At 43.7% G+C, this 19,408-nt stretch overlaps 1 protein-coding gene across 1 annotated transcript in view; it reads left to right on the top strand.

The window, feature by feature from the left end:
• Nucleotides 1-19,408, top strand: part of LOC101835886 (deleted in malignant brain tumors 1 protein-like) — a 121,941-nt gene that overhangs the window by 12,056 nt on the left and 90,477 nt on the right. The window contains 5 exon segments of the mRNA XM_040731272.1: nucleotides 4,127-4,441; nucleotides 5,808-5,840; nucleotides 7,766-7,795; nucleotides 9,272-9,334; nucleotides 14,125-14,190. Of these exon segments, the coding sequence (XP_040587206.1) occupies nucleotides 4,127-4,441; nucleotides 5,808-5,840; nucleotides 7,766-7,795; nucleotides 9,272-9,334; nucleotides 14,125-14,190 (507 nt within the window).

Raw genomic sequence — 19,408 nt, 5'->3', positions numbered from 1 at the left:
CTGCCAATAACATGGTCTCTGAAATTCTGCTTTGGGGGGAATCAAGTTCCTAGAGACAGAGTAGTTCTGGGCCTGGTGAGTTAGCTGTGGATGATAGAGCAAGGTATAGAGTTGGGTAGAAGAGAGAAGAAAGGCCCCTCCTTGCTCTCCACCTGCTACTTGGCAGACCAGAGTCCCTTTCCCCAGTCTCCTCTGCTCCTATTTCACGGTTCAACCTTCTAGGAAGCAGGAGCTAAGTTTTCATTCACTGGCTAAGAGCTAAGAACTCTCCTAACAAGCATTTTCTGTGGAAGGCTTGGGCGGTCTAGCAGTGACCAAAATGACTCTGGCTCCACGGGATGGACTAATGGCTTCCTTGCATGTGCCCACTGCCATCAGAAAGCAGCATGTTTCATTCTTGGTGACTGCAGACGATCATGAGCCCTTCCCTGGCTGGGGTCTTCCACACTGCAGGGAGTATAGAGAAGTCCTGGCCCTTGGAACTGCCGTCCTAAGGTGACTCTCCAGCCTGCAGGAGAAAGCTCCTCTGATTATCATTACTCTGAGACCTGCTTTTAGGTTGAACTGGGTCACCCCCTTCTGAAAGCACTGCCTATGAGCCCTCAACCCTACCACTATGGTCAGAATTCGCACTGGCCTCATCCAGCTGTTCTGAGCAGCCTGGGTGGGCAGAAAGACTTTGCTGCTCTCTGAGGCTGCACATTCTTGGACCAGGGACCCTGAGAGGGAGGGGCTGAGGGCAGTCTAGTTAGCAAATTAACGTAAGTATGAACCTTGCTTTGGGGGGTTTAAAAACCCTTCTCAAGTGTATCTTTCTGTGGCTGTTCCCAGCTGGAGTTGATTTTGTGTCCTAGCATTTGGACGCTTTGATTGTCATACTTGGGATGCCCCTGGTGTGTGTGGCAGCATCCAGGGATGCTGTTAAACCTCATACAGTGCATAGGATGGCCCTCTGCTGCAAAAAATGTTCCAGTACCAGATGACGATAGTGCAGAAGCTTTAGAATCAAGCGTGTGCTGGTAGAGACATTTACATCAGTAACTAGTTATAAATTAATAGTGCACTGACACTTGATTAATAGTTACTTTCATATGGGCAAGAAATCATCTACAACTCCTTACCCAAGTGGCAGCCTGGGCTGAGCACCTCCCAATAATTTCATCTGATTTTCTTCTCTTTCTTTCTTTTAAGATTTATTTATTATGTATAGTGTTCTGCCTGCATGTTTGCCTGTGTGCCAAAAGAGGGCACCAGATCTCATTATTACAGATGGCTGTGAGACACCATGTGGTTGCTGGGTATTGAACTCAGGACCTCCGGAAGAGCAGCCAGTGCTCTTAACCTCTGAGCCATCTCTCCAGCACCATCTGCTTTTCTTTTCTGCTGATTAAAGTTGATTAAATATGTCCTGTAATTTTTTGTAAATATGTTATTCTGGTGGATTTATTGAATTAGAGTTTGAATCAGCATGTGTATTGTTCTAAGTAATAAATCTCTGGTTTTGCCTAAGAGACTGCCTCAAAGCATAAATCCTATCTGCTCATGGGGCACTTTGCATTCTGTGAGCTCTTTGCATCCATTTCCCGCCCCATCCTTATCACTCAGGTGGGTTTGCTTTACTGTTCTTGTTTTGAAAATAAAGACCCAACTAAAGGACAAAATTAAGTCAAGGTCAAGATGAATGCTTTCTTGACCAAGGTCACCCAGGGTGCATTTGGACCCAAGGCAGCCATACCTAATGCCCCGTTTCCCCACCAAATATGCTACTCTTTGGAAGAGATGCCCTGAACCTTAGCAAAATGTGTAAGCATTCACAGTTGACACTGTTGCTCTGCTAGTAGTCTCATCCATAGCTGCTGCTTAGACTCCAGAACATTCACATATTCTTGACAAGACCCCCCAGGTACAGGGAGTCCCCACTCCCCAGCCCACCCCCTTCCAACTCCTCAAGTGCTCACTTTTCCTGACACAGGCAGAAAGACAAAGAATGCTAATGACTTGTCATCCAGAGAACAAACACCTATGAGCGAATCAGTCGCTTCTTGAAATGGCACAACCCGGGTTGCCTGGCCCTCAGCAGACACTCTGAAATCTCATTTAGTTTCAAAGTCTAAATGATACCAAAGTTGCATCTATTTTAATATGAACAACATTTGAAACACTCAATACCTGGTAGCATAAATCCCTTAAGAAAACGTGCCTATTTAACCTGTGGCCATCCAGCTTTGATTCCAAGCTGAGAAGCTTGGCAAACCACTCCTCCTTGAAAGACCTGGGTAAACTCTGTACAATTCACACTGACATCCCCACAAATACTGAACAAAGGCAAATGAACTCTCCTTCCTAGATAGCACTGGCCTTTCTGAACTAGCCCCGTGTAACCAATTCTAGTCTGAGCTTTCCACTGGGGACAGGGTACCAGGGCAACAGGGAGCCATTCAGCAAGGCAGAACATCGAAGATTTTATCCTCTCCCATAGACTCACCTTGCACTCTATCTTCTTTTCTTCCTCATAGAATCTGAACACATTCTCACAGAAAATGAAACTTCGAGAGATTTTGGTAAGAGCAAAGACTGAGCTTAGCACATTTTTAATAGAGTATCCCCAAGCTCCCCTGGTCATCTGGTGGCATTTGCTACTGTAACCCATGTGGGAGGCAGGGGAGGGCAGAAGACAAACATGGCTTTAATTATTTACAAGGACCCATCAAGAGAAAGAAAAAATGAGAAGGTGACTTCCTCGGCATTAACCACACAGGTAGTATTTCATCTCCAAACTACTCTGGATCTGTTGTCCAAACATATTCCAGAGAATTCAGGAGGAGATAATGGATCTAGGTTGGCAAGCTATAATTCAAAAGGTGCAATAGTTTGACTAAGGAGAGTCCAACTTCAGACATATGGACAGAGAGGGGAGACCCAGGACAACATGTGCCTTCAGGAAAGAGGAAAGCCTTGGCTAATCTAAGTCTCTTGATGGCCTCCCTTGTGATTACCACGGGAGTGCTCTTTCATGATCCTTGGACCTTGCTGCCTTCTGGAAGTTGATGTATTTGTTCATACAATCCGGTTTGTAAGTGACTCTGAGATGCCTGAACTCATCATCATCAATTTTCACTGACCAGATCCTTATGAATACACTCCCCTTCCCGCACACAATGTCTATGAGCTTCAACACACACAGTACACTTGTGTGGATTCTTTTTTTTAATCACAGTAATGACTCCTGTTTATTTATCTTTGCTCTTAGATGCTGGAATCTTAACACCGTTTCCTGGTGGTGAGTTGTGCTTTCCTAGCTCCCTGTGTGATGTGATTTGGCAGGTGTTTCTTTTTTGTTGTTGTTGTTGTTTTGAGACAGGGTTTCTCTGTATTGTTTTGGAGGCTGCCCTGGAACTCGCTCTGTAGACCAGGCTGGCCTCGAACTCACAGAGATCCGCCTGCCTCTGCCTCCCGAGTGCTGGGATTAAAGGCGTGCGCCACCAATGCCCGACCAGGTGATTCTAACTAGTGGGTAGACCTTTAGCCATACACATATATCTTACTGAATAGAATGATGTCACCAGAGAATCCCTGTGCACTCACTCCACTCACAACACTTTGTGGACTTGGTTTAGATTGTTTTGTTTTTCTTACTGTGTTGAAGAAAGCTCTACGTTCTTCCTAGGTGTTCTTGGTCCAAGTAACTCCTTCCCACTCCTCTCCAAGCCTGAGACCATTGACACTTAGAAAAGACCCCCCACCCCTACTGTCCATTACCCACCATCACCACCTTTGCTTCTTGGCACTCCAGATGCTTGCGGATCTCCATTTAATTCTTTACTAAAAATGACGCGCTTTAGAAAAGTGGTAGCTATTGCCAGTGGGACCCACCTTAAGGGTTAAATGTGCCAGATGCTTCTCACAGCTCTTCCTGGGAATCCCAGCTCAGCCAGGATGGGGCAGAGTTCATCTTTGCTAGGTTCTGACCTTTGTGACAAGATGGATCAGGTCCATCCGGTTAACGATAGGAGCCCCCGTGCTATCTGCTCAGATGTGTTGTTGTGTGACGAGTGCTTGGCGTGTGCTTAGGCAAGCTGATCCAACTGGCGTAGCTTCCTTCCAGCAGCACTTTTATACCTTTAAGACTGGCCACAGCTGCAGCTCACGAATGGGTCAGGACGATGCTCCGGGAGAGTAGAAGTTTTCTATCATGGCCAGTGGGGCAGAGTTTGCGATGACCAATGGGACTTGCGTGAAGCCGCTGTGGTCTGCCGACAGCTGAACTGTGGGCGTGCCCTTGAAGCCCCAGGCAAGGCGCGATTTGGTGATGGTTCAGGAGAATTTCTACTGGATGAGATGGACTGTGCTGGGACAGAGAGTTTTTTGGGACTGTGTCCTCATGCTGGCTGGCACCTACATAACTGTGGTGCTGGAGAAGATGCCAGTGTCATCTGTGAAGGTAAGGGCCTCCTCTCTTACCAACAGAGCATACCTTCTTATCAAGACTGCATCTACACCGATCCCTTTGGAACCTTTGCATCCACATCTGCAATCACAAATTGTCCCTGCTGCCTGGGTAGGCCATGCATAGAGACATGGGTAATTTAAGTGCTCAGGACTTGAGCTCAGGATTTTTAGACACTAGATGTTGAAACGGACTTTTACACAGAAAACATAGTGACAGACATCAGCAGTTCCATTGTAAGGATTCCAAGACATCTCATAAAGAGAAAACCTGACCCACCAGTGAGGTGACTCATTCAAGAGCATTGTGATGAATGAAGATAAAAATTTCCCATTAATTCTCACAGTCCAGGTGCTGAAGAGATGTCTCAGTGGTTAAGAGCACTGGCTGCTCTTCCAGAGGACCTGGGTTCAATTCCCAGGCACCTACATAGCAGCTCACAACTGTCTGTAATTCCAGTTCTAGGGGATCTGACACCTTCATGCCAATGCACATAAAATAAATTTTAATAAATTACTTAAGAAATACAGTCCAAACCAAGCATATCACTGTGGCAGCTAAGGTAGAAGGATGGCGGGAAGCTCAAGGTCAACCCACGTTACATAGTGAGTTCCAGGCTAGCTTGGTTCACACAGGGGAGATCTTGTCTCAAAAAGCAAAAACAAAAACCAAACAAACAAACAAAAACAACAACAGAGATCCAAGTTTAGTTCCCAGCACCCATGTTGTGAGGCTCACAGAGGTGTAAAACTCCAGGTCCAGGGGATCTAGCACCATCTTCTGGCCTCCATGGGCACTGCATCCACATGCATATACTAATAACACACATACACACAATTAAAAACAAAATATAAGAACTGGAAAGATAACTCAGTTGTTAAAACACTTGCTGCCTTTGCAGAGGACTTACTTGGATTCTGTTCCCAGCACCCACATGACAGCTTACAGCCATCTAATTCCAGAGGATCCTGCACTCTCTTCTGACCTCTTGTTGGCACCAGGCATTCATAAAATAAAAATAAATAAATATTTTTAAAATAAACAAAATTTAAAAATAAACTTTAAGATATTTTTGATGTTAAGTAGAAAATGCTTTTGGCTCACTTTACTCCTTCTAAATAATTGGCTTCAATTTTGTTTTAATTATTCAAGTTTGAGTTATTCTGTAATATTACCATTTTCATTTTCCCCAAGGGAATTGCTGTTAAAGCAAAATTTGTTCCCCTCCTGCTATTAAGAAGGTGGGGTAAATTCTTTGGATAGTTCATAGAATCGTTTAGTGACTGTTCTTCTGAACTGTGTGAAGGAATCTGACCTAAAGCTCCAACAACCACTTAATTCTCAACCCTTCTCCCTCCAGGGAATGACCAGGAGCTGGTGGCAATGTCACAAGGTAGGAGTGTTTTCACACTAAAGCTCTTCTCATCGTCCTCATTTGATGCTGACTTCTTAACACTTACTGAGCCATTCCGTACTTAGTCACCCCTCTCTCTGGAGTCTGGCAGCAGAAGGGGTAGGCCCCATTTCTGCCACTTCATCAGTGTCAGTGATCATAACAGGCCACGATGTCCTTCAGAAAGAGGAGACAAAACACCCACCTCACAGTACCATGTTTCCGTTGAAGGTCACAGACTTGGAGTGGTGACACGTACCAATGACACTGAAGTGTGTGGCAGCTCTGGGTGGGAGCCTTACCCACAGAGTCGCTACTTAGAGTCTTCAGCTCAGAACCCTTTAGAGAACATTTAAGTTTCACAGGCCAAATGATGTCATGGTTTTGACTAAACAGCTGGGAACAACATGAAACCAGCCTCAGGAAGTCACGAAATCATGGGCCTGTCTGTTTCCACATAAAATGTCTTTTGCAAAATCAGGTTCTGGAGCTGGGTGACAGTTGAGTTGGTAAAAAAAAAAACCTCCTGCAAAAGCATGAAGACCTAGCACCCACACGAATGCTGGGCTTGGTGGTGGGCACCTGGAACCTCAGTGCTGAGAGGGCAGAGATAGGGAGATCTCTGGAGCTCATTGGTTAGAGTCAGCCTAGCTGAACTGATGAGCTCCAGGTTCAGGGGGAGACCCTGTCTCAGAAACAAAAAGGTGGAGAGTGGTGGATGACGGATGAAGTCACTGTCATTAATATCAAACACAAACACCCACACACAGACACACAGACATACACACGGGGTGGGGTCTGGGTGTGGACACTTGCTGTGAGGTAGGATGGAGCCATAGGTTCCTGACTTCAGTACTAAATAGTTTAATTCTAAACACTTTTTCTTTGGTTTTTCGAGACAGGGTTTCTCTGTATTGTTTTGGAGGCTATCCTGGAACTCACAGAGATCTGCCTGACTCTGCCTCCCGAGTGCTGGGATTAAAGGCGTGCGTCACTAACGCCTGACTTCTAAACACTTTCTAGGCATGACTTATTTAATTTTCATAAGAAACCTATTAGTTAGGTACTTTGTAAATTTCCATTTTATTGATAGTAAAACAGAGTCAGAAAATTAATCAAATTATCCTGAACCATGTCATGTCACCAGATAGCCAGGAGAACTGTGCCAGCTGGTTGGGACAACTCTAGGTGTTCTTTGTCAGGGTCTCTTATTGGTTTGGAGTTTCTCTAGTAGGCTAGGCTAGCTGGCCAGCAAACCTCAGAGGCCTGACGGTCTCTGCTTCCCAGAGCTGGATGACAAGCACATACCACCCCACAAGGCTTTTCACTTAGGATATTTTAACCCAAGCTATTTTGACTTATGGTCTTTTTCAGGATATAACCACATTATAAGTCAACATTAGTATATAGTAATCTGACATAGACAACAATTATGATACATTATATATCATTTTCTACACTTAAATTATCATACTACATTATGTTATAATATATGATATAATTTAATGACATTCTATGGAATAATTAATCATGTATAGAAAAGATTAGTGGAGTTGGCCACTTAGGGTCCACTCAACACTGAGGAAAGCATGAGCTGAGACTATATCTTAGTTTTGGACATGTCACAATCTTCTTGCCTAGCTGTGAACAACTGCCCAGGACAGACAAGTGGCCCTGAGTTCTTGTAGTGACTAGCTTACTCTCAGTTATTCCAAAGAGCCATGTGTAAAGGCTTTACCTAGAAAAACTTCAAAGCAATCTACTCAGCAAATATTTCTTGGACCCTGTTAATCCCAAGAGCCTGTATTTCATCAGGAATTGATTTCCTATTTTGCATTCCAGACTTATCACATTAGACTAATAAATATGCAAAGTAAAAGTTACTCAGTTGAATAAGAAATATCTTGATTTATTTGTATCACTAGGTGACAGAAATTCTGCAACCATATTATCAGGTGAGTGATTTACCTTCATCATCATCGTTGTTGTTTGCCCTGGGCATCCATATTTACCCATCTAAACCTAGGAGAGAAGATGAACAAGAAGGTATTGTGCCCGAGAGATGTGTCTTAACCTGCCCTGGATATTGAATTTGTGTGCAAATGATCTCCAGAGTCTAAAAAAGAGCTTATGTTACTTTTATTTAGAAAATGTTTTGATTATATAGATTTCATAATCCGTTGTTCAGTCCAGTTTGACCAGATGCTCTAGGAGTTCACATACTCACTCAATTTTTGTAAATGATGTGTTTTAAATTTTCTTTGGAGGAAGACTCATTTGTTCACATACAATGCTAGCCTATTGTATGAGTTTGCCATGGCATCTATAACAAACCATCATAATTTGATGGTTTAAAGGATGTAGTTTTTTGTCCTGTAGCTCTAGAATTCCTAAAGGCAAATTGTCATCCAGGCTGTGTTTATTCTGGAAGGTCTTGAAAAGGAAGATGTGTTTCTGGGTCAGTGTTACTATTGTTATGACAGAATACCTGATAGAAACAACTTAAAGGATGGAGGGTTTCTTTTGGGTCATGGTTTAGACGTATAGCTCATCATGGTGGAAACAATTCTTAGTTTCTTTTCTGTTGCTGTGATAAAATACTCTGACAAAAGCAATTTAAGGGAGAAAGGATTATTTAGCTCACAGTTCGCAATGTAGTTCATTATGGTGTAGAAATCAAAGCAGCAGGAACTTGAAGTGTCTGGTTATACCACATCAACACTCGGGAAGTGGAGTGATGACTGCACGCTGCTGCTCAGCTCCCTTTCATCACTTACACAGTTCAGAAGCCAAGCCTAGGGAATGGGTGCCACCCAGAGTGGGCAGGTCTTCCCATCTCAATTAATGCAATTATGATAACATCTCATAGGCATGCTCATAGGTCTGTCTTCCAGGTGATTTTAGGTTCTGTTAAGTTGACAATTAACAGTAACAACAACAGGTAGTTTGATGCCCCCAATACTACTATACCTACACACTAATACAAACCTAGAGACGACATGACACCTCCAGATAGAGTGACAACTATAGATACTAGTATAGCACTTACAGGCAGTGTGATGCCTACAGATAGTATAACACCTACTAACAAACACTCCAGGAATGAAACACTAGTAAACTTATCTTAAGAATCAAATAAGGGATCTTGAAGGTCTGTATCACCAAACCAATTCTTAGAATATAACTATCACTAAAGAACATCTAATACCTGGATTTGGACTTAAAGCTTGGCAGGGGCAGGGTAGGGAACACTGACTGAGTCTAGGGGTTGGAGGATTAGTGGCTAAGTGGTAGGCTACCATCTCTATCACTTATGTGGTGGGCCCTTCAGAGTTCAGACAAAACTATAGCATGTGAAGTCACAGGGAGCCCTGAATGCTGTACTGTTCTTGTGTCACCATAAACAATGCTGTTAAATTTTTTTATTTCAGTTCTTCCTGCTGCCATCTCAGCTCAGCCATATTCTAAAGTTGCCTCAAGTTCTACTGCATCGGGTAGGACACCATCATCACCATCACCGAATTTACTGTAGTTTCATTAACTTGTCTGCATTGGTGAGCAGAGGTTATGAGACGACAAGTTAACAATGCTTCCTCTGAGATCATGTGATTTGAGGGGACAGGACTGAGGTAGTCTGGACTCAACACTGGCCAGTTTTGCTCTGTGTTTGACTGTAATTACTGTCAAAGAACATTGGAACGCAAGGCTTCACATGTTACAAATGAAAAGTCTAAGATGTAAGGACACACATGTGCTAGAGAAAAAGAAATTACCAAAGGGTTCCTTTACACCCTTGGAACTTAAAAAATAAAACAGGGCACCTGGCTAATGTCGAGGAAGAGTCTGCAATAGGAAAGCTTAATTTTCCCCATGCCAGTGAGTCACAGGCTTTCTAGTTGTTGGGAGCAGGAGTCATCATTACAGTCCAGCCTCACTTATCACTGTGACAGCTGATGCTGTCTCATATCCGCAACAACCGCCACTTCAATGACTCAAATGTGAGTTGTGTAATTCATAGTGTGACAGGGCTGATGAAAAGCAGGCCCTTCCTTCTGCGGGGTTCACATGGCTACTGAGTACTGGAAAACATAGTTAGTGGGACTGAGATAGTTTGTGTACATCAAGTACACACTGGACCTTTTGAAGACTTAGGGAAGTGGGACACTGTTGTCTAGTACACAGCAACATGAAAGAGTTCTAGAGAGCTAGGGGATGTTAACACAGCACTGTGTGCTTGAGCTTTTGTGAAGGGGGCAGCTCCTGTTAAGCATCCTTGCTGCACACATACATGGGACATGGGGAAACCTGGAGGTGGGAGATAGAGTCATTCCCTTAACTATAGCAGTGCTTACACAGATGTGCTCTGGCTCCGAATTCATCCGTCTGTATGCACTGAAAACACAGAACACCAACTATACTGCAATGAAGTTATTTCCTGAAAACTTACTTAGGGTCTGGGGGGGATGGCTCAGTGTAAGCATCAGGACCTGAATTCAGATCCCCAGCACCCACATAAATAGCCAGGCATGGTCACACATGCCTGTATGGCCCCAGTACTGTGGGGTGGAGGGATGGGAGAGTGGCAGGAGGAGCACTGGCATTTGCTGGCTGATACTCTAGCAGTGGGGGATCTGATCTCAAAGAAATAAGGCAGAGGGTAACATAGGAGGGCACCAGATGTCCTTCCATATATCACACATACACATGTGCATACATCACATACCACTATTATGCAAACACATGTAGACTCACATACACACATTTTTAAAAAGAGCACGACAAAAAGAATACATTAATTACATATTTAATTTATAATACTTTAGATATGCAGAATTATTTAACACTACAAAAAATTAATTCTACCTGTGTCTTTTCTTTGTCAACTGTGGCTGTTAAAATTTTTAAACCTACTAGTGATGGTTTATGCTGGAGAGGATGTGGAGAAAGGGGAACACTCCTCCATTGCTGATGGGAGTACAAACTTGTAAGCCACTATGAAAATAAGTATGGCGATTTCTCAGAAAATTAGGGATCACCTACCTCAAGACCCTGCAATACCACTGCTGGGCATATACCCAAGTAGGTTTCATATTATCCCCAGTCCCATGACATGATAACAGCAACAACCTGACTGAGGAGTCCAAAGGCCTTGGTCTCCAAAGCACCATAAACACAACCCCAATGAGCATTCTGTTAACCATTTGAGATGGACTAGGCACACAGGCCTGTTCAGAGATCAAGAGGATCCTTTTGGAATGAGGGGTGTTAAGAGTCAGGGGGTTCATCATCACTCAGTTGGGTCTGAATTTTCTCACTCTGGCCCTTCTTCTAAGGTCACAAGCTCATCACCTATGATGGCCGCAGACCCCTCTGTCCTCACTATTAGCTCTGATTCCTCTAACAACCAGTAGGGACTCACTTGTTTTCCTGATGACATTTCTTGGATGCAGAACCATAATATTTTTCAGTTTTTGCTACACACACGCACGCACATGTGTAGCAAAAACTGAAAAACATTATGGTAGAGAGAGAGAGAGAGAGAGAGAGAGAGAGAGAGAGAGAGAGAGAGAGAGAGAGATTAAAAACCAAAGGACCAGAGTGGCCTAGACTGCCAAATATACATGAAGTTTGCTATACAAGATAGCAAGCAGGACTTCAGAGTTATAAGGAAAGAAAGCAGCTTCCTTCTAGAACAGTGGCTCTCAACCTTCCTAAAGCTGTGACTCTTTATACAGTCCCTCATGATGTGGTGACCCCCAACCATAAAATTATTTTTATTGCTACTTCATAACTGTAATTTTGCTACTGTTATGAATCCTAATGTAAACATTTGTGTTTTCTGATGGGCTTAGGTGAATCATGTGAAGGGGTTATGTCTAGCATGCATGACAACCACACACCAGCATTCCACAGCAAAAACATCAAATATACAGATAAGCAAATTCTATAATGGATCCCTTGGCTGTTCACAGTTTACATTTATATGTCCACTTCCAAACAAAAGAGGGAAACTGTATTAAAATTATTTTTTAAATAATATAACAAAATAAAATATAATAAGACAAAGCAAAAGCTATTACATAAGAGTTGAACAAAACAAAGAGATGGAAAAGAGGCCGAAAGAAGGATCAAGAATCCCAGACCCACTCGTTCACACACTCAGGAGCCCCATAAAAACACAAAACTGGAAGCCATAATATATACACAGAGGACCGGGTGCAGACCCGTGTGGACCTGTGCATGCTGCCCCAGCCTCTGTGAGCTCATATGAGCTTTGGTCATGTTGATCTAGAGGGCCTTGTTTCCTGGTGTCCTCCATCCCCTCTGGCTCTTACACTCTTTCCACCCCCTCTTCTGGAGTTCCCTGAGCCCTAAGGAGAGGGGTGGATAGACACATCTCATTTAGGACTGAGTGTTCCAAGGTCTCTCGCTCTCTGCATAGCATCTGGCTGTGGTCTCTTCATCTGTTCATATCTGCTGCAGGAGGAAACTTCTCTGATGATGACTGAGCAAGACACTGGTCATATTTGTCCTTCTGGGCAAAAGTATCAAACACATACATAAGTGAATTCTGCAATGAATTCAGACCCCTTGGCTGTTCACAGTTCACATGTGTGTGTTGACTTCCAAACACCAGAGAGAGGGAAGCTGCATTAAAATTCTTGACTCTTATCTGAGTGAGTGACTAGGAGTAGACCAGGAAGGGAAAAGCTGTGCCTGTTCAGCCAGCATCACTCTGCTCAGAGCTGACGCCTGGACGCTGGGTTTGGATCTAACACTCCTTTGTCTTTGACCCCTGTGAGCCTCATCATGTCTTGTCATCTCTTTAAAAATCACTTATTTCCTCTGAAAGTGGGACAACCACTTCTTTCAAGGAGCTGCTAGAAGAACTAAGTCAGGGAGTCTCTAGAGATTTAGCAGAGAGCCTGGAGCACAGCTGGTACCCTAGGGTGTGACCTGGTCTAATGGCGTGCCACTCTTCTGAGGCAGATGAGCAGTTAAAGTACCATTCCCTGCTACTGGCCACGGCCACCTGTCCTTCTCCCTAAACCACTGCCATTCACCCACTTGCTTTCTTTCTCTGTGGATTTATTTGCCTATTCCAGATATTTCATGTAAATCGAACCTCAGAAAATCTTCATGCCCAGAATAATATCAACCAAGGCCGTGTGGTTCCTTTTAAAATTTTTGAATGATAAGGTGATAAATTGTTTTTCAGCAAACTTGAGGCAACAAAAAGTCCTCCTCATCCTGTTCCATATCAAACACCCCAAGTCAGTTTCCTTGAACTGTTTCTCCTGTAGGTCTTCCAACTTCCCACGTTCCAGAAGACATAACCCACCCACCTGCACCACCAGGTAGGTCAAGCAGCCAAGAATCAAAACAATAAAGCTTGGGTATGGTACACAGCACATTCCATGCCCAGCATTCTAGGCCTGTAGAATAGATGGGTTGATCTTCGGGGATGGGGCAGACATACTGGTAAGGGATACAGGAGAATGTGTGCCACACTTTAACTCACCAGGAGAGGTCTCCATCTGTTCTGTTCATTGTCTTTTTGTCCCTACACAGTGCTTGCCATGTGTTAGGCACTAAATAAAATGTCCAAGTAGTAGACAGGCTTTGACCTCTCTTGTAGCACCCTGGATTTTGACCCCAAACCCTGCTGGATAGTGGGACACAGAAGCAAATGACTTTGTAAAATGCTAGTAACCTCATTCACACACTGCCTTCTTCAGAGAGTGCTGCTAATGTTTTACATGAGAGCAAATGAGTGAAGAGCATGGCTTCTGACAATGTTTTGTGTGTGTTTTAGGATCACTGGAGGGTGAGAAGTTACCAAGTGTCCTATCAGGTAAGAGCAGAGCCTTCGTCGTCAGTGCTGCCAGGTGCAGCCTCGGCATCTAGATGGGTTGTGGAGCAGATAAGTCACTAGATTATATCATAGCCTCTGGAGTCAATGAAGACAACCAGTGTCCCCAGGAATACCTCAGATTTATAACACTGCCCTTATAAACACCAAGGATCCTCACGGAGTCTATACAGAATCGAGAGAAGGGAAGCATTTAGGACTGAGGGTCTTGCTGGGTAGCTTTCTGTCAGCCTTCTGAACCTGGCTCAGGTTTCACTGAAAACCAAGCAGTTTGTGAGTCCAGGCCTTGGGTTAAGGTGAGACCAAACTGCAGCTCCTTGCCAGATGCTAGCTGAGCCCTTTTATGATGAGTCTGTGCTTGACTTAGGAAAACACCTTCAGTTCTCACTTCTCATTTCCGTATCATTCCAGTTCTACCCGTGGTTGACTCGGCACCTGCTAGTCGAAGAGCGTATGTGCCCAGGCTCAGCCTCCAAGGTAAGAGAGGATCCAGAGCCAGGGATCTCCAGAAGGAGCCTGAGCAGGAGTACAGGGTGGCTGTGGGTTGCGGAAGCACAGGAGGGAGCACCACAGTGAGAGAGGACTCACGTCCTCCACTCCTGGCTGATTAGTTCATTCCCGCAGAGGACTTTGGCAGCTGTCATCTTTATAGTCTTGTTCATCTAGGGAAATGTTGTGAAGTTCAGAACACATGTACGTGCTCACACACACACACACCTATGCCATTATCTAGACATGATCAATGCCTATGTTTTATGTTGCTGGTTTCCGTTCTTACCAGAAATGAATCGGTTAAAGGCAAAGCTTCCATCCCCCATCCCCAATGACTAGCTTCATAGTTCTGAAAGGTGCTCTGCATTCTAATGGGAGAGAAAAGTAATCAAAAGTCATACAAAGCCGTGAATTCTGTGATCTACAATAAGAACATGCTTGGCAAGATGTGCCTGCCCTAGTGGTGTTGTAGTAGCTCGAAGGTTATGGGATTAACCCACCACTTTCTGATTAGACTTAAAGCCCGTCCCACAAGCCCCAACTCATGCCTAGCACCATTAATAGACAAAAATAAAATAAAAAACAAAAGGCATAGGTCATAGGCTCTAGGGGAAAATACTACTACTGTAGTATTAATATCATTATTATTATATACTAATAAACTGCCCCCAAGTTATTATCTTTATACTTATGCATTATTATATCTTTCAATCCTCACAAGAGAACCTTCCTTTTATGGAAGACAACAATACAGAGACCCACAACTAGTCAATGTGTATAGAATAAGAGACTGTGGAGTGGCCAGCTCCAAATGCAACAGCTACATCACCCCCTGCCTACAAGGTTCACTGGTAATTGTAGAAGAGGGGGTGGAATGATTGTAAGATCCAGAGGTAGTAGGTAACAGCAGAACAGTATTTGCTTGACATGACAGTGGTGTTGCAAGCATGGGCTCAGTGGCTTTGAATGCTTAACCCAAGACCTGCCTTGCATCAAGTCAGATACAATCCCAGTGTGGATGTGGGAGGGGCTTGTGGAGTTCCACCTCTGTCTGAGCAGCTGCTGGTTGGCGGCTGTTGGGAGTAGGGGGCAAAATCAGTTTTCTTCAGCAATGTGGTAACTATGAAGTTACCCATGCTCCAAGGGATGAACCTACGACTATATGTCTAACACTAAGTGAACTCAGTGAGCTAAAAAAAATATAAACAAATTAATACATGAAGAGAGCATGTAAAGTTGAGAGGGAAAAGTAGTGGAGATATGTGGAAAGAACTGGAGGGGAGAAGGAGGGGGTGGTTTGATCAAAACACCTTATATGCATGTATGAAACTTTCAAACACAGGAAGATGAGGCCTCCAGGGCTAGCACTGGAGCTACCAAGTGTGAGGCCCTGGATTCCACGCCCAACACACCACAAAAGTAACAGTGTTGTAAAGTAAAGATAGACTAGAGCTGACCTGAGCCCACTCTGGGTGGGCAGCTAGGGAGCCTGCTTGGGACTGGCCTAGGCCCTCCGCATGTGGGTGACAGTTGTGTAGCTTGGTCTGTTTGTGGGACTCCTAGCAGTGGGATCAGGACCTGTCCCCTAGCACTTCAGATGGCTTTTAGGAACCTATTTCTCATGCTGGGATGCCTCTCTCAGCCTTGAGGCAGGGGGAGGAGCTTGGTCCTGCCTCAACTTGATGTGCCATGTTTTGTCTGCTCCCATGGGAGGCCTGTCCCTTTCTGAATGGAGCCTGGGATGGAGGAAGAGTGGATGGGGGTTAGATGGGAGGGGAGGGGAGGGGAGGGGACGGGAGGAGAGGAGGGAGAGGAAACTGTGGTCAGTGTGTAAAATAAATTAAAAAGAATGAATAAAAAGAAAAGACCGAAAAATAATATGAAGCTCCTACTACCCATCTCAGTCTCCCCTTCACCTCAATCCAGAGGCCCATGGAGTGAGCATAGGTCATCAGCCTTGGCAGCAGGCACCCTTACCCACTGAGTCATCTCATCACTCCACACTTGCTTATTTGACAGTAAATGACTATTTTTGTTTTCCAGAGATCTTAGAACAGAAATAATACTTTTAAAGTCTGTCAAAGGATAGCAGCAATTGATAAATTGTGTGTGTATATGATTTTAGAGTAACCAATCAAATATCATGAGGCCATTTTTAACATTTATTTTAAGTGTGTTGGTGTTTTGCCGTGGATTTTCAGTGCCCTGGAACTGGAATTACAGACAGTTGTGATTTGCCATGTGGGTGCTTGGAATTGAACCTGAGTCCTCTGGAAGAGCAGTCAGTGCTCTGCTTGTTAACCACTAAGCCATTTCTCTAGCCCTTATGAGGCCCCTTTTAACCCCCTCCTACCCTTTTATCATAGAGTAGTGCCTTTCAAACTTGAGTCACATCAGAATCACATGGAGGGTCTATTAAAACATGGGTTACTGGGTCTTACTCTCAGCATTTCTCAGTAGGTCTAGAATACAGTGTAATGATTTATGTCCTTGGTTACTGTTCTATTGCTGTGAAGAGACAGCATGACCACGGGGTGGGGGGCAACTCTTATAATAAAAGAAAACATTTAGTTGGGGACCTGCTTACAGTTTCAGAGAGTTAGTACAAGATCTTCATAGTGGGAAGCAGACAGACGTGATGCTGGAGCAATAGCTGAGAGCTTTACATCCTGATCCAGAGGAAGGAAACAGGGAGAGGAAGGGAGGGAGGAGAGAGAGAGAGAGAGAGAGAGAGAGAGAGAGAGAGAGAGAGAGAGAGAGAGAGAGAGAGGACCTGGCACAGATTTTTGAAACCTCAAAGCCCACTCTCAGTGACACAGTTACTCCAACAAGGCCAAACCTGCTCCAATAAGGTCACATTTCCTAATTCTCAAATGGTTTATAATTCCCTGGTGACTAAGCATTCAAATATATGAGTATATTGGGGCTTCTCATTCAGAGAACCACATTTGCCTGTCTGACAAGGAGTTTATGATGCTGTTCCGGGGGCTATACTTTGAAAATCGCTGTCTTAAAATGTAATTACAAAGGAATATTTTTTATCCTTACAAATAGAGACAGAAATATCACCCTCTTCATTGTCATCTTCATCACTACTATCATCAAAGTTATCATCACTATCATCACCTTCATCATTGCCATCATCATCATCATCAATGAGTCTTCCTAGTAAGTCAAATTATGTGATTGACTTCCCTGTCTCGTTGTATATGTTTATAGCTATGCATTTGCGTGCTTAGCTGACAGCTAGTGGTTGAACACTTTCTTGTTGCAGTGATGAAGTGATTGGGAGAATAAGCTAAGGGAGGAAGGCTTTGTTTCCCTCAAAGTTTTAAAAGTGGATAGGCTCTCTTGCTTTGGGGCCTGCAAGTAAGGGGCAGGACATCGTGCTGCAAGGATATAGCAGAGCAGGGCTGCTCACCTAATGGTGCCCAGGAAGCAGAAAGCCAGACAGTACAGATCCAGGAACATGCATACCCTTCAGTGAAACACTCCCAATGACTTAACTCCTTCAACCAGGTTCTACCTCCTAGTAGTCCACTTAGCTCTGAATTCATCAATAGATTTATCCACCAAGAAGTCATGGAAGAACCACTTCTCAAAAGCGCATTAGCCAAGCAACCAGGCTTTAACAAGTGATCCTTTGAGCAGACATTTCTTCCGCATTCAAACCAATGCATTGCAGATTCAAATGGAACCCAGGGTTCCATTAATGGCCTCCTTTTTGTATCACAGCCACTGTTCAGATCCAAGCCTTCACTGCCTCTTCTATTCTGGATGACAGCAGACTTCTACCTGCCTTCTGTGTCCATGACCCCTACATCTTAGCTCTATATTTACATGAAGTCAGTTACCTGTAGGGAGAGATCTTTCTAGGCACCTATGGGGCTGACCATGCCTGTTTGGGTGTGGCCACAGGTGCATATATAGGGTGTGGGATAAAGACCTGGGGAGAGGCAGGTCACTCTTTGGGTTCTGGGCGGGGTCTTGGAGAGCAGCAGAGACTGTCAGAGCACTGACCCTGGGTTATCCAGTTCTCATGTAAGTGATTTCTCCCTAATAAAATAACACACGACATCCCTATCCCGTGTATGGTAATCTTTCTCCTATGGTTACCTTTTATTATGAGTCAGCTTTATTGAGGTATAATCTACCTACAGCAAAATTATCATATGCTTCAATGGGTTATAATAGTTACAGATATATAAATTATCACTACCTTCAAGATATATGACATTTGTGGCAGGAGAGATGGCTCAGGGGTTAAGAGTGATTGCTGCTCCTATGGAAAACACAAGATAAAACATAGCATTTTGTACTAGGATTCTATTTTTTTCTTTTTGAGGCAGGCTCTCACTACATAGCCTAGAATTCTAGACTAGCCTAGAGCTCTAAGCACAACAGACTAGTCTCAACAGGCTGATAAATGTTGCTGTAGATAGATAATACCTAAATAGAGATCTGCCTGTCTCTCTCTCCTGAGTACTAAGATTAAAAGCATGCATCATCATACCCAGCTAGACTGGGATTCTTGTATAATATTTGATGAGTCATTCATTTGATGTCTATTTTTTATTGGTACTATTAATTCTTTATTATTCTAATTCATGCTTTCTTATTTCTAAGTCCTATTCCATTGTATGGACATGCCAAAATTTATCCACACATGCTTTATGGATGTTGAGTTTGGTATTGATTTTCATTGGTATGAATGAAGCCACCATAGACATTCAAGAATTCGCAAACCATTCTCCAGTATGGCTGCACCTTTTTGAGTTGCTACCAGAAATGCATGAGAGTTACAGTTGTTCTGAATCCTTGTCAACATGTGGTACAGTCTGTATTTTAAGTTTGGCCTTTATGGCATTTCCACAGTGTACTCTAAGCAGGCTCAGATATGGTGGCTCTTGTTTCTGCTCCTACTCCAGAGTCTGCGGTTGCATCATCATCATCACACACTCCTGGCGAGGTCCAATTATTACGTTGTTTACGTTAGGCAAACTTCCCCTTCTAAAATGCATTTTGTGGGATCTCCTGGGTTAGGAGAGTAAAGTGCATGCTAATTACAGTCAGAGAGATATATCCATGGCAGGCGTGGAGGTTATCTAAACAGAGAATGGGATATTCAGGCAATGGGATGTTTATTGCATCAATGAGTTCTATCAACATCTCCCTATTGTTCTGTTCCATGAGAACTGTTTAG

This window comes from Mesocricetus auratus, unplaced genomic scaffold (assembly GCF_017639785.1).
Source record: "Mesocricetus auratus isolate SY011 unplaced genomic scaffold, BCM_Maur_2.0 Super-Scaffold_4256, whole genome shotgun sequence".
Lineage (NCBI taxonomy): Eukaryota > Metazoa > Chordata > Mammalia > Rodentia > Cricetidae > Mesocricetus > Mesocricetus auratus.
This window is presented reverse-complemented; position numbering and strand designations above follow the sequence as displayed.